This window comes from Ruditapes philippinarum, unplaced genomic scaffold (assembly GCF_026571515.1).
Source record: "Ruditapes philippinarum isolate M1 unplaced genomic scaffold, ASM2657151v2 ctg1652_1_1_1_1, whole genome shotgun sequence".
NCBI classification, from domain to species: Eukaryota; Metazoa; Mollusca; class Bivalvia; order Venerida; family Veneridae; genus Ruditapes; species Ruditapes philippinarum.
The window spans coordinates 100,168-116,572 of NW_026857665.1; the positions used below are offsets into that span (position 1 = coordinate 100,168).

Genomic DNA, 16,405 nt, shown 5'->3' on the forward strand with positions numbered 1-16,405 from the left:
CATGATCAGATGGCAGATGTCCTTGCAGATCTTGGTATAAACTGGTCACATGGGTAGAAACAGTAGCCACTACATGCTAAAGGCTTTCACCAATGAAGATATCCCATTGAAGCTTCACAAACGACATAGGGATTACTGACCAAGACCCATAACTCTTGCATTGATTTTCATTGAGTTATCCTGTGCTCTAACAATTCTGTTAGGCATCTGCATGAGGGGTTTGTTGTACTAGAAACATGATCAGTTTATAGTAAATAATTTCCTTACACTACATAATCTTGTTTTATAATGCCATTGTGTTTCACTATTAAACATAACAGGGAACTGTTATTATCTTAAATCACTTTCACTGTCTGAAAGCTATATTATAATCATTTTGTCTTTCTCATTTTTAAAGTGGCCAGTAATAACACACTTGAGTGCCGGCATTTATAATAGCAACTTAAAACAAATCAGTATAAGTACATGCAGTCTGACAAGATTGACTTACAATTACATGATGAAATACTACAGTAATATTTGCTTGTTCATTTGCAAAAACATCATTTGAATTACAATTAAAAGTTAATTCTAATTTCAAATTAGAGATCAATTCTTTACAGAAGACAAGTGTCTGGGGAGGAGGATATGGGGATTGGGGGAGACTTTTCATCAAAAAGAAAGCAAGACATTGTTAGCATCTCTTTTTGAAGTGCAGTGTGGAATGGCTTTGTGCCATGAGATGTAATTTTAGTATAAAAACATAATATTTTTGTCTGGCAGAGTTTTGTTTATGGAGGATTTTGTTTATATGAAAAGAGATTTGTTGATGCAAAAGTGCTGTAATATATAGAGTTAGGAAACTTGGCAGTGGTATGTTCATTGGCACTGTTAATACACCGGAAGGTAACTTCATTGTCTTTAATCATATTATGGTATGGCTCTTGTCTGTACATTTTTCTGTCTGTCATTTAGCCACATTGACAACCTCTCAATAACTTGATATTACTATTAGGTATACTTAAGAGGGAGAATGGTCATGGCCAGTTGATGACCCATATTGATTTTGATGTCAGTAGGTCATATGTCTAGCTGACAGCAACACTAGGTGTATTTATCTTGTAGGGGTCATTAGGTCAAAGGTCAACGTACAGTTACAATTACTTGAAAATCATTCTTTTGCTCTGTAACGTGAGAAGGATTAAGCCTATTGTTAAGAAACTTTGTAGAGATATTGCCTATGGAAGGTCAGTGGTCAAGGTCACAGTTTCACTTTGTGTAAAATCCTTGTTGGTTATAACTTGAAAAGGTAAAGCCTTATAATGTATGTGGACTTTGTTAAGTTTATGACCCTTGTCAATTTTGAGGTCAGTAATTAAGCAAAGGTCAGGGTCACAGTGACTCTTGTTTAAAATCTTTGAGCAATAAATTATTTCTTCAAGTTGTTTTATTTTTGCATTTAGTTCTTTTCACATATTAACATTGTTAATTTTCATGTTTAGTCTGTGTTATTAGAGAAACCTCCAATCCCTAAGTGGAGTGTCAGCAGCAACAGCTGTTGGTAAATATGTCACAGGTATAAAGCAAGGCCAACCTAAACTGACACCTGGAACAATGTTGCTAGATACTCATTAAATTATTATGATGATTAAAATCCCTCTAATTGACAGAACAGTCTGTTTCAAATTAATGGCTTGGTATTATAATTTATTACCCCTCACATATTTTTGTAATGTTAATTTCCCATATGCCATTGGGAGTTATTCTAACTGTTAAAGTTTAGCATGTGACTAAAAATTGTGTACTTTTTCACAGTAAAATTCTGAAATATAAAAACCTATAGAAACAGTGTCCTAATGAAGTATTTGTTTGGAGTAATAAACTTATGTTTTAATTACTGAATGTTACCCATTATTTATATACTGTAACCCATTAACCTATGTGTTATTTATATACTGTTAAACAATTTTTGCAGGCTAAAAAGGTTGATTTATTTCATGATATAACAGCATTAGAATACCGGGGTAGTACTTTTAAGGTGACACTTAATTAAATCTTTGATAAAGACTAATGTCACAGATGAAAGGTGTGACTGTTCTTTCCTGAATTAAGCTTAATTAAATTCTAGGTGTTGAACTATGTAAGACAAGAAGAATTTTACATAGTTCATTACAGTACATGTACTATACAAATTGTAGTTAAAGCATGTCTTGTACTTATGTGTCTCTGCAAGACAGAAATTGCCATCCCTGCATTCTGACAAAGCTCTGATGACTCAACTGCAACCAGGTGACACAGTTGGCTATGCAATCACCACCAGTGGTGACAGAAGTCAACAAGGTGACAAAATTGTTGTGACACTGGTGAAACTGTTGACTTTTACCATTTGGGCTAATAATGAATTGATTTATTTGATGGCCATCATTCTTTCATCCTTAAAATGGTTACATTGGTACTTCTTATGCTGACAACGGTAACTATGAGGTTTAGCATTTTGAACACTGATGCAGAAAAGACGTGTTATGGTTTCTATAATGTATTCAAAGATTTAATTAGATTAAAAAAGGCATAATAATCATTATCATAATAGAAGGTAGCCAAGCAGACATGTATAGTGTTTCATAGAATCATGTTTCCAGTGACAAATATAGACTTGAGAAATATAGAATCGTGTTACCAAGACAACAGTGTATTTTGAAATATATTCATACCTGATTGTCAGTTAAAGCCCTGCAAGAGGCTTATGTTTCCTGATTAAAGAAAATAATTTCTAGAAAATGCAAACTTGATGATGACTTCATAATGTTAGGGAGAACGCAAGGACATACAATACTAAAACAAACTGACAGTTTCTAATTGTACTTTGTTTGTTTGTTTTAACTTGAAGCACAGTTTGACAAAAAAAATGGATTTATTATATTTGTGTTAAAAAATCTTGGCACATACTTTGTTTTATTTCTATATACATGTATATAAAATATATATATTCAAGATTTTGTATTAAATTTTATAATGTTTTGGTGAATTTGGACTTGCATTAATTTATTTCTGTATGTCAGTATATATATTATACTGTCATTTTGATACATAGATAAATTTTTCGTCATAAGGGATTTATAAATTACTTAAAGGATATCTTTCTTATATTTTTGCCTATAACCGGTTATCATTTCACGATAATATTTTTGCCTATAACTTAGTTAAAACTGGTTGTCTCATAATCTGTATTATATTTTGGTATTTTATGTTTTCAATAATAATCATTTTGGATATTCAAGTTTTTTCTATAAATACACTTTCATCAGTGGTAAAAAAATAAATATTTCACAAGTGTGGGGTTGAAATGAGTGAAATACCATCAAGATCAGGAAATAAACTGGTATTTATAGAACAAATTTAATATATACTTTATCTTTTTTACCTTATGATAACAATTATAGAACTCCCTTTTATTCTTTGTGTGTTTGCTGAATTTGAGACTCCAATTAAAATATTAAAGAAAATATGTTTCGCTGCTGTGAAAAGAAATATAATTTTACAGTCAAAATACAGAAAATGAATTTATTGAATTTTTTTTATCAGTATTTCACAATATTCCTCATTTTATTTATTAGCTTAGTATGTAATAAAATGTTTTCTTTCTAAATATTTTAAGATTTTCATGTTAATTAATGTCATCTAATGATTTGATATCAAATGGTTAAGCCTTAAGGTGATGATATTAAAGGGATAAATTATCCATTTAGTTATAATACAAGACTGAACTGTATTACAATATCTATAAATTTTAGAACAGTTCTTGACAGAAGTTATAGTGTAATAACATTTTGAAACAAACTGTGCAAGATTTGAATTTTGAAAAAAAAAAAAAAAACACCATCAAAAACAATAACTTGAAAAGAAAAATAATAATGGGTATTGGTGAAGCTCAGACTGCTACTAGGAGTGTCCCTAAAAAGTATGTATATACAGTTTACTTATATAGTTTGTGTAACATGCAGTTCTGTTATTTCAGGTTTGTTAGTACTCCTAGAGCCTGAAAAGGAGGAGGGCATAGGACTTTCATTGTATGCTAACAAATTAGACAGTCTGTAATTCTATGGCTGACACAGGCTAGAATTACACTGCTGTGAATCATGATACTTTATATTATAATATTGTTGTATAATGGTACATATTGTCGTGTAGTGTATCATAAACTGTGTAACAATTCATTTCTTTTGAATAAAAAGTGTGATAGAATTAGGCCGAGGAGTTTAAGCGTTGGACTTAAAAAGTAATCTAAGGATTGCTGGCTGCATAGGTTCAAACCCTGTCCTTGAGCAGAAACTTTTCACCCATTGCTGTCTGAAAACTAAGGAAATACATGTTTACACACAAATTTAACACAGTACTCATGGCTGTGGCATTTTAGCTTTTTAAAATTAAAAAAAAAACAAACAAAAAACACTTAAAATTTTCCAGATTAAAAGTAGAATTGATAAAGATCAAATTAAGCAGAGTATAATCTATGGAAGAAAGAAAATAAAATTTATTTAAAATGGAGACCATTAGGAGCAGTCGTGATTAGCATGAGGAGACAATTTGCAATTCTTGACATTTTATTTGTATATTCTCTGAACTCATCTTAGTTAATTTTGAGAAAAATATAGTACTTGTAACAAGGAAAAAAGTAAATTGTAAAGTGTTTCACTCACTCAGACAAGAAAAGCTCTCACATCCAGATTTGATCTTTAGAGTTACTTCCCTTCTTTCTGTTTATTTCCTTCTTCTCATTGAAGAAAAGCACTTCAATTTTACCTCCTTTATTCATTGAAGAAGAGTGTTGTTAAGGAAAGCAGTTGAAGTAGTTTTATAAAAAAAATTGTTTGAATGACTTTAGATAGTTTCAAAATTCAGTTCTTGTTCAACTGCTTGCTTCTTCCATCATTGCATCATCTGATACCTTTCTACATCTCCAATCTTAATGTGTTCCTGCACTTTGTAACAGACAAGTATTTTTGTAAGTGTAACATATATATCTAGACCCTGTAGTTCAAACTACTTCATTTATCTCTTTTTCCTGCTCTAGATAATGCCACATTGTTGTTAATTCAATTCTTATTGTTGTTATGTAATAAATATATTTTACATCACTTCCTTTATATTTCATTTAAATCATGAAAAAATATGTATCGATATATTCATTTTGAACAATTCTTACACCCTCACTATTTCATGTCATCAACTAAAAATAATAGATTAAACTCTATGGTTGCGGTCCGGATATTTCTTAATCATTAATTGGAAAGAAGAAAGCCCCAAATGAGCATAATTTATGTGAAAGATTCACAAGGCCCAAATTGAGCATAAGTAAACTGATATTTGATTCCTTTTCTGCAATTCCATTAGTTACTTTGTTTGATTAGTTTTTGATTTTGATTACCAGTCATCATGAAATGGACTGAATAATATCTGATCTGTTGATTTCCATTAAAGTAAATGGACATTGTTGTATGTGGGAACAATGTAATCAACCAGTCTGCAGTGGAAAGTTCTTCATCATGTTTTGTTGTTTTCAAAGGTTTCTGCTGGTTATACAGGTGTCTTCTTTTATCATAATTAAAATCACAGTGAAGCATTTTCATGTTTGATCACAGATAAATGATATTTACAATCCCATCTTAGATTGATAAAGACAAATGAAAATGCAATGCTTAGAATGAAAATTGATTGTAAACAAACACAAAAGAAAGCCTGCAAAACAGTCGAGAGTAATCATTTTTATTTAGTATTAATCTATATGTCAAGAAGTTTGACCCTTCTCCTGTTTCCAGAAACATTCAGGTTTTGCATGGAAGCAATATTCACAGTAGAGTGACACTGTGTAATGGTACTGGATTATGATTCAACAGTAAAGGTCAAATTTAATAAGTTGATATCAGACCAAATTCTAATATCTTACCAAACAAAGTTTTTTTTAAAATCATCATGAAACAACTATTTAAATGATATTCTTGTTTACAGATAACTGTCTACATGATTCACACAACTTCAGTTATTGCTCAGCCTTCATATGTAATGACTGTCTTACTGCAGCTTTACGGTAATTTAGTGTGGGGAATATGCAAGTTTTTCAGATTATTTTAAGCAAAAATAAAAAAATAACATAATTTAGTGTGATTATATATTGCTATGGAAAATTGTCAAATTCAGTAGTTACTACCAACTTCAAGGAGGTCCAGAGTGTCTGCTTGCTGGAACATTATTAAATCAGAACTGACATAGATCAGAGCATGTAACAAATATATCTGGCTAGCAGAAACATTGCTTTTGTCAGGTTGCACCAATTTCAGCAAAGTAGAAAAGTTAATTTGCCATGCTATTTTCAGGACTTGTCACATGTTAAGTCCAGCTGGTAATTTTAGAGGAGTTTATTTAAATTCTTTAAAAATTACAATATTTGATATATGACCTAGATGAAATTCTATCTGTAAATGTGAAAGCCAGAGGCTTTATGAAAAATATGTATATTATTCTTGCAATCCAGTGACTGAACTTTGATCATTTGATCGATACTGAGTATACCAGACATTAATCCCCAAATTATTTATGTTTTATGGCAAAGAACAGAGTGAAAATGTTTGTACGACTTTGAACAGTTTTCATATCATTTGCTTCTGATCAATAAATATATATATTTGCTTCTTTTGAGTCTCTCTGAGCTCTTGAGTTTGATTATATTTCTTACAAACCATACCAGTCATTCTTGTTGCTATATAAATTAGTGAACATTGAGGTTGTGTTTTGGGGGAACACAGTTTTTCCTACATGAGGCCAGGATTCATCTAAGTTGTGTAAGGTTTGTAGATCTATTTAAGTTTCCACAAATCATGTGCAAAATAGATGACATAAAAATGTCTGAACAGTAATAATTTATATTGATCATCATAGAAAACTTGAAAAGTATTATTTCTTACCATATTATTTTGCAAGTACAGGAAAAACAATGCCTTAGTTCTAATTCTTACTGTTTTTACACAGACAATATACAAGATTAAAAATTCACTTGTGAATATATTTTTCTTCAAATAATGAAAGGCAATGGAGTAATGGAAGAGAAAATCTACTTTATTCTAATTGAAGTGTTAATCAGACTACATCATGTGAGTTTTCCCTTGTATTGCTTTGCTAATTGAAATTAAGTTGATTCAGATGATGGATGAACCTTTCATTAATTAATTAGGATTGTTCAGGTTTTTTGTTTGACCTTCCTGTTATTTTTTTTGCTAAAATTTGGAACCGTGTACATTGTAAGGGTTTGATTTTCACTTTGTCATGCGTAAAAGAGAATGAATATTGTATTTTACAAACTATTCTCAATTTAAACAGAATGACATTCATTATGTAATGCTCGTAAAAACAGAATTTTTTTTTATTGTTAACTATACTAGTTTTCGGATGTTGTCAAATTTGGATAGAATAAATATATCAGGGAAAAACTATAGGATTTGAAAGGGGTAAAAATAAAAGTTTAGGAAAGAACATGGTTGTGAACAAGGCTCCCGAGTAAGTATATAGTTTTTAAACAGAGTTGAATTCTTGATATTGTTAAGTGTTTAATGCAACAAAATTTGATTTTTGAACTATGTATTGTTTGTTTTTTGTCTATAATATGCTGAATAATCACTAATAGCTTTATTCTTACATACATTAAATAATGATGGAAAAGAGCCCAATTTTTTATATCAGTTCAATTGCACTATAATTTACAATAAATGAAAACAAAACAAACATGAAAGTTTTTTTATTTGAGGTAAAACTATATTGGATGATGTACTGCCATCATTAATGTTGAACTATTTGCTGAAATAGTATAAAATTCCATTAAAACTTTTATAGAAAAATGCATAACAATAATGTAAGCAGTTTTCAGGGAATACACCCACGTAACATTATAGTCTTTAAATCCCGGCATAATATTATTGCCTAAACGTCTCTAAAATTTCTGCTTCCAAATTTTACTGAGTCATAATTTTCTTGTTGAGGAAGAAATAAGTAACTTATAAGATAAATGCACCAGTTCTCAGTTTTAAAATGTTGAAGCAAATTAGGGGCAATAAAAAGGAATTACATAAATTACTGTTCTTCTAGTGTGAGAATTACAATAGATTTTGTACAGTTATAAATAATGCTTTTATCTAAATCATTATATACATAACTTATGCTTTGTGAAATTTTGCCTCGACTTTGTTTTATTAGCTCTACTTTTCGAAGAAAAGAAGTGGAGCCATTGTCATGAAATAGCTCTTGCCGGCATTGGCATTGGCGTTTGTGTTGGTTCACACCTTTTCATTAAGGTTAATTTTCTCAGAAACTATAAAAGCTATTCTTTTCAAACTTAGTGTATTTGTTAATAGTCACAAAAGGATTTCATTTCTAAAGGGCAGATAATCATAAAATTAGTTTATGCAAAGTTAATGCCCCTTTTTAGCTCGACTATTCGAAGAATATGAGAGCTATTGTAGTCGCCCCGGCGTCGGCGTCGGCGTCCGCGTCGGCGTCTGCGTTGGTTAAAGTTTTTTGTAAAGTCAAATATCTCAATTATTACTTGTGATATTCAATTGAAACTTACAATAGTTATTTATAGTAACAAGGTACATCAGATTGACAAGTTGGATAACTCTGCCTACAATATTGACAGAATTATGCCCCTTTTTAACTTAGAAATTTTGGTTAAAGTTTTTTGTAAAGTCAAATATCTCAATTATTGCTTGAGATATTCAATTGAAACTTACAATAGTTATTTATAGTAACAAGGTACATCAGATTGACAAGTTGGATAACTCTGCCTACAATATTGACAGAATTATGCCCCTTTTTAACTTAGAAATTTTGGTTAAAGTTTTTTGTAAAGTCAAATATCTCAATTATTGCTTGAGATATTCAATTGAAACTTACAATACTTATTTATAGTAACAAGGTACATCAGATTGACAAGTTGGATAACTCTGCCTACAATATTGACAGAATTATGCCCCTTTTTAACTTAGAAATTTTGGTTAAAGTTTTTTGTAAAGTCAAATATCTCAATTATTGCTTGAGATATTCAATTGAAACTTACAATACTTATTTATAGTAACAAGGTACATCAGATTGACAAGTTGGATAACTCTGCCTACAATATTGACAGAATTATGCCCCTTTGGAACTTAGAAATTTTGGTTAAAGTTTTTTTGTAAAGTCAAATATCTCAATTATTGCTTGAGATATTCAATTGAAACTTACAATACTTATTTATAGTAACAAGGTACATCAGATTGACAAGTTGGATAACTCTGCCTGCAATATTTGCAGAATTATTTGCCCCTTTGAAACTTAGAAATTTTGGTTAAAGGTTAAAGGTCTTCAAAGATATTTACTTGAAACTTTACACATGCACGTAGGGTCATAATTGGAGGGTCATAATTGTATGTCACTGACCAAGTTCCATAACTCTATCTTGCATTAAGGCTGATTCATATCCCCTTTTCTACTTAGTCTCTTGGTTAATGTTTACATGCAAGTTTTACATATCTCAATAACTATTAAAGATATTTATTTAAAACTTCACGTATGCATTTAGAGTCATAATTGTAGGTCACTGACAAAGATCCATAATTCTATCTTGCATTTAGGCTGATTTTTCTCCCCTTTTTCAACTTAGAAATTCATGGTAAAGTTTTGCTTGTAAGCTGTTATCTCAATAACTACTGAAGGGTTTGTGCCTTTTTTGGGACAATTTAAGCATTAATAATAATAAAGCTGTGATTTACTTGATAAAACATCTTAATAACAAGCCTTTGTACCTTTTCTGTCAAATTTATGTATTCTTAGGTAATTAGTATTATTATACTCAATAAAACACCCTTGTGACATTACCTTCCGAATAGTCAAGCCAATACTGTATAATTAGACTCTCTCCAAGGCCTATAACTTGAATTTATAAAAAAAAATAAGCCCTTTTGTGAACTTAAAAAATTTAACATTATCAAGGCTCTTTTACTATCAAGCACTTAGAATAGTCGAGCGTGCTGTCCTTCCGACAGCTCTTGTTCAACTTACATTTGGAGCCTTTTACAGCTTACATTATTAGCCCTGGTTAATCTTTTTGTTAAGGTCCACTTTCTCAGAAATTATCAAAGTTATTCACTTTAAACGTGATATACATGTACACTTACAAAAGAAGTGCAAATAGTCTTTAATATCATTTTGCAAAGTTATGCACCTTTTTTACTTGAATTTTTTCTTCTTAGGCTAATTTCTCAAAAAATGTCACTGTAAACTTGGAATACTCATTCAATTTTTAAATTAGAATGCATTTCTAAAAGGCACATAACTTAATAATTTAATTCAATACTATGAAATTAAAAGGTTTTTTAATACTACACAGGTATGTTATTTTCATACATGTGAACTCTCCCACTTTTAGCGGGAGCCTCCCACTTTCTGCAGCCATATTTTCAAAAAAATTTCTTAAAATAATTTTCACAAATTAAAGAAATCTCCCTCTTTTTGGTATCAGAACTTTATCAGTAGGATTGTTGAATGCGTGGGTTAAAATCCTGGCAGGGGCAAGCCGTATTTCCTTGTGCAAGAAACTTTACATACATTGCTACTGGTTTGTTTCAGGAACAAATTCGAGAATGTTTCAATAAGCTTATATAACTTTCAACACAATCAAACTAAAATAAATTTTTATAAACTAAAAGAAGTACATGTACCTTTCAAACTGTTGTGCTCTTTATTCTTAATTAGCAACCTACTTTATTCAGATTGAAATAAAGCAGTTCTAAAATATATTAGAATTACAATGAACTATCTGATAGTCTTAAATTATTGTTCTATTGCACATATATAATGTAAACATCATAAATACCATGGTATACCAAGGTTAAGTAAATATTATTTCTTTAAGATTTATAGCTCATCTTGCCATAAAATCTGACCATATTATTTTGTGCTCCATCTATCTGTATGTTAGTAATTTAAAGAAATTACATTTTTTTCAGGTTATTTCTTTAAACAACTGGGAGAGACCTGTTATGTTGTAGAAAGAGATATTTTAAGATGGTTTTACAACATGTTTGATTAAGTGGTAAATTGTTTGTATTTTTCAGAGTATTCAAGAAAAGTAGCCCTAATGGGAAAGTTACAGTGTATTTGGGGAAAAGAGATTTCATTGATCATCTCACACATATAGACCCTATAGGTAAGTTTAAGATTTAAAACAGTGAAAAAAGCCCAGTTGTTGACACCAGGGTTTTCATTATTTACAGATTGGTGATACATATTACATATTATCAGTTTAAATGCTGTTAAAATTGGTTGTATTTTCAGCTTGTAGATTTAAATATCCCACTTGATCCTTGACCAAATCGGTTGTTTTCGTTGGCACATCTGTTGCCTCTGATAAAAAATGAAAACCCTGGTTGACACAGGGTAACTAAATAACCTGTATGACCAACCCTTCACCATAGTAGGTACTTGTACAATATTATCTACAATATTTATTTATATATTTTCAAGTGTTTTAAGTACACAATATTTATTTTTGTAAACAAAGTAGTATTTTGACTTCCATACAAATCACTATAACTGTACTTATTAAAAGAAGGCAACAGAAGCAAAAGGTGGCAAATTTAGAAACTTTTATGAAACTTCAACATAAAACTAAAAATAAAAAACAACTTTGGGAAATAAAAACATAAGTGTTTTAGGGGCACAATGGGCTTTAAATTTGATACAGAATACATGAGAATAGGGGTAGACTTTTGTTTCTAAAATTGCTCATTTAACATCGTTTTCTTTTTGCAGATGGTGTTGTTTTGGTAGATCCTGAATATTTAAAGGAGCGTAAAGTGTTTGCACACGTACTTGCAGCATTTAGATATGGACGAGAGGATCTCGATGTACTGGGTCTCACGTTCAGAAAAGACTTGTTCCTGGCTTCAATGCAAGTATACCCAGCTGTCAAGGATCAACAAAAACCTCTTACAAGACTACAAGAGAGGCTTATTAAAAAACTGGGACCTAATGCCTATCCTTTCTTTTTTGAAGTAAGATTATACTCTCAATGTTTAACATTATCACACACAATTTAAGTAATGAGCATGGACCCTGCTTTAAAAAAAGGGATTCTAATACCAAAACACTGAAATATGCAAATACAGTACATTGCCTGCTATATCTTAAACATACAGGTTATATTACCTGGAATATATGCAGATATACAGGTTTATATTGCCTGGAATATCTGCGCAGACAGGTTTATATTACCTGGAATATCTGCACAGACATACATGTTTATATTGCCTGGAATATCTGCACAGACATACAGGTTTATATTTGATCAAATATGTCCATATTGGAAGACAATTCCTGCATTTGTAAAGCTTTTGTTTTACTATCAAGAACTTAAAAAAGAGCAGGTGGCTTGACTGACAACACTGGTTCTTATTAAGATAAATACAAATATTTGTCCACTCCCCTCTCAAAGGTTAGTACAAAAATCACAAAATTGATTTTGGTGGCATTGCCGAGTGGTTAAACCATCAATCTACAATCATGTAGTATAGATTGGCTAGCCACATGGGCTCAAAGCCATCAGGGACAAGCTGTTGTTTCCTTGAGCAAAACACTTTACACTTGTTGCTCAATAATGGTTGCTGATTCCAGGAATGGTTTACACTTGTTGCTCAATAATGGTTGCTGATTCCAGGAATGGTTTTACACTTGTTGCTCAATAATGGTTGCTGATTCCAGGAATGGTTTTACACTTGTTGCTCAATAATGGTTGCTGATTCCAGGAATGGTTTTACACTTGTTGCTCAATAATGGTTGCTGATTCCAGGAATGGATTCAAAGATTTATCTATAACCTTAAAGCCTCATACACAATCAGCTAAAATAAATTCTATATAAACTAAAGATAACAGTATTTTACAGCTGTTTATAGCTTATTGTTACTTTTTATAGATGAAGTTTCCCTCGTTTTCAAGACTTTTCAATTTAAAATCAGTTGAGATAAACATTTATTTCTGTAATTTTACATTATTATTTAGAGCAGCCAGACTATATGCGTGACAAAGTTTAGAAAAAGTGAAGATATCACTTCTTGAACTGTCTTGCATAAGAACTATAAACTGTGAGAATTGCCATCATCTCTCACAATATTTGGAATACAAATTACCAAGAAACTCTTTTAAAGATAGCAAAATAATGGTAATAGAATAAAGTTTATATCTGTAATGAGATAAAAAGGAAAGCTATAAATGTTGTGAGGTGAATACTTAGAGAAATAGAAGTAGTTCAGATGAATTTTTAAGTGGATGCAGAATTGATATTTCAACCTTCCTGTTTTTTCATGCCATTGATGTTAGATAAACTTATTTCAGTTCTAGATGTGGGGCATGTTTGGTTAAAAACAATGTTTAAACACAAATGCAATGCCAGAACTAATCAAAGGGCTGCAAGCTCTGTGGTATTTTCTGATCTTTGCAATCTAAATCGTACTGTATATCTGTATGTGTTTTCCTGTATAAGTTTATTTTTTAGAAAAAAGAAAAATACAAATGTACATGTATATGGTTTAAGAATAAACAATATTATATATTGAAAGATTAACCATAATTTACTGACTTTTTCCAGTTAAGTTTTTTCTTATAATCGTCGGTCAATATGACAATTGAATTCTTAATATAGTAGTAAACGTAAAAACTCAGTATTAAAATAACACATAAAACACAAAAAAGAAAAGAAAACAATATTCATAAAATCTGTATTTTTTTTATTAAAATAGATATTACAATTATTGTATAATAAACAATTATGCTCAACATGATCAACATGGTAATGTAACCAGTGTCATATTGTTAGTAAGTGTGAACAGATACCTTTAGAGGGGGGTCTTCGCTAATAGCGATAACATAATAAGGGACAATTACACAAGTGTGGTGTTGATCATGCATTACACATATGGATTATAAATGATTGTATACATGTATAACCGTTGCTATTAATAACCATGATCATAAAGAAATAACAAGTAATATTCTTATCTCTAGCATGCCAATCAAAGTTAATAATGAACAATGTCTTTCGTCCATTCATTCATAAGTGATAAACAATTCTGGTAAAAACCAATTAACCATTGAAAAGTTTATAATCATATGTCTACTAGTTCATCTTCACCTGTCGGACGCCCTTTGATGCTTTGCAACAATGCTTTTCTTGTTATGTACTATAATTCATCTTGCAGGGCACCAGAGTTTGATACATACGGAATTTTGAATAACTAGAGTTGCATCAAAAAATCATTTATGTTCATTTTTTATGATAGACACACTTTATCCTTGCATATCGTGGCTATTTCCTTAACAAAGACACTAAAAAAAAGAATTAAAAAAAATGTTGACTCGACTGGGTTTTGAACTCCAGACCTCTCACACACAAACGAGCGCGTTACCCCTGCACCACAGAGAAGTTATAAAAACAGAGGCTGAATAAAATCAAGTCATTCTAAATTTAGAATTGCCATATTGCATTAAGCAGCAAAGGCTGAATAAAATCAAGTCATTCTAAATTTAGAATTTCCATTGCATTTCGGGTTAGGGTAATTTCGAGGTATTTTGTTCAGGGTAAACCTGTTGTTTAAAATCGAAGTAAATAATTTAGCAAAAATCTTCTCGCCCAAACAGTCCAGCATGTAGAAACTATATATTCAACTACTCGGTAGTCAGATTTATTTGTGTAGTATTCGGTAATCGACATAGCTAAAAATAGCATTTTCATTGATAAAATCATATTCATCCGCGTAATTTGTGAGTGTGCATTTATTGACAATTCTATAAGCCAACGCTACTTTTAAAGTTTGAATGTGTAGTAATTTGTTGGACACTTGTAACAAAAAATTGTTCTTTCTTTTAAATTGCTGGTTTTTAAGCAGTTTTTAGTGAGAACTACTTTGCGTTGTTAGGACTGTTAGGAAATTTTGTGTTAGACCGTGGATGTTAGCTATGTAATTTACTGATCTTGCGATCAGAAAATACAAAAATTCAATTGATTGGTCTAAAGAATTTTGTTAAACAGGCCTTTGGGAATGAAAAGTGTTAAAAATTCAGTTTTACTTTCATAATGACATGATGACAGTATGACATGTAGAGGATATTGCATGAGTGCTGGTTCAATACTGAATTTATTGAACTAGTTGAATAAAATTATAATATGCTAACCTCTGGCGAGCATAATATAATTTTATTCAATAAGTTCAATAAATTTAGTAATGAAGTTACATGAATATAATATCCTATTTAACACATACCAAAAAGGAATTATCACAAACCAAAAAAGAAAGATTGTATAAGGTGAAAAAGAATATTTTTCGTTTACACACTTAAAGTGTAATGCTATCATTTAGCATTTAGTAATGCTATCTTAACACTATGCTTGTATAACGCAAATGATGCCACATCAAAATATATGCATGACTGAGCAGTACCATTTTTACCAGAGTTGCAAAAACGGCATGGGTATTTGAGAAAAAATATTTATTGCCAATGTTCACAAATTGTTTGTCTAGTCAGCAGCTTATATCCTCTGACCAGTACAGTAGCAAAGCATGATATGAATTAAATGTAGCATCGAGCAGCTTTTTTGCAGGACTTTCCTCGGACCATTTGATGATGGGAGCCCAACTGGGTTTCTTACATAACAAGTTTGTTTCAGGAAGCAGACTTCAAGACAACAAATTTTAAGTTTACGATCAAGCTAAAAAATTTTTTTTTAAAGAAATATAACTAACTCTTATCATGAACACCAAATATTATGAATAAGAATGTATTAATGTAACATAAATTATATATTTTTCAGTTACCCCCAAATGCTCCAGCATCAGTGACCTTACAACCAGCACCAGGAGACACAGGAAAGGTTAGAAGAACTTTCTATCATATATCTTCCTGGATTATAAAATCCTCCCACTGATCTTAATGTAATGAAATTGTCCTTCATTGAATTTGAGATTGGCCTTTAAATTCAATTGCAGGACACAGAAAACAAATGAAGCTACTAGTACATATTGTAAAATTGTTACTTAGAGACTCACATTTGAAGATAGGGAAACCGAATGTGTAACCTCCATAAATAAAGCCTTTACTTACTAGTCTGGCAGACTGCAAAGATGGTAAATTAAGCTCTAAATTAGTCTAACAATACATGCCTACCAGAATTATTGACATACTGCACAGGGTTTGATAAATTTATTTGAAATTGAAATGATGAAGTGGGATAGGTTTAGGTCTGTATTCTGCCCTCTGTTGTCAGATCTTCTGAGTTGATATATTAGTGAGGTTATTAATAAAGGAAGCTTGGTACAAATCTCTCTTATTTTTGTGGTAAACTCTCAGTCT

At 30.9% G+C, this 16,405-nt stretch overlaps 1 protein-coding gene across 4 annotated transcripts in view; it reads left to right on the forward strand.

The window, feature by feature from the left end:
• LOC132750529 (beta-arrestin-1-like) overlaps window positions 1-16,405 on the forward strand; it is an 80,354-nt gene that overhangs the window by 33,917 nt on the left and 30,032 nt on the right. For 2 of the 4 annotated variants that reach the window (XM_060740524.1, XM_060740523.1), the window contains 3 exons: window positions 11,118-11,209; window positions 11,815-12,056; window positions 15,867-15,926. In XM_060740524.1, coding sequence (XP_060596507.1) covers window positions 11,118-11,209; window positions 11,815-12,056; window positions 15,867-15,926 — 394 coding nt within the window. Of the gene's footprint in view, window positions 1-3,875; window positions 3,938-7,379; window positions 7,528-11,117; window positions 11,210-11,814; window positions 12,057-15,866; window positions 15,927-16,405 lie in introns of those variants that run through there. The other 2 variants (XM_060740525.1, XM_060740526.1) reach the window with 2 other exon arrangements.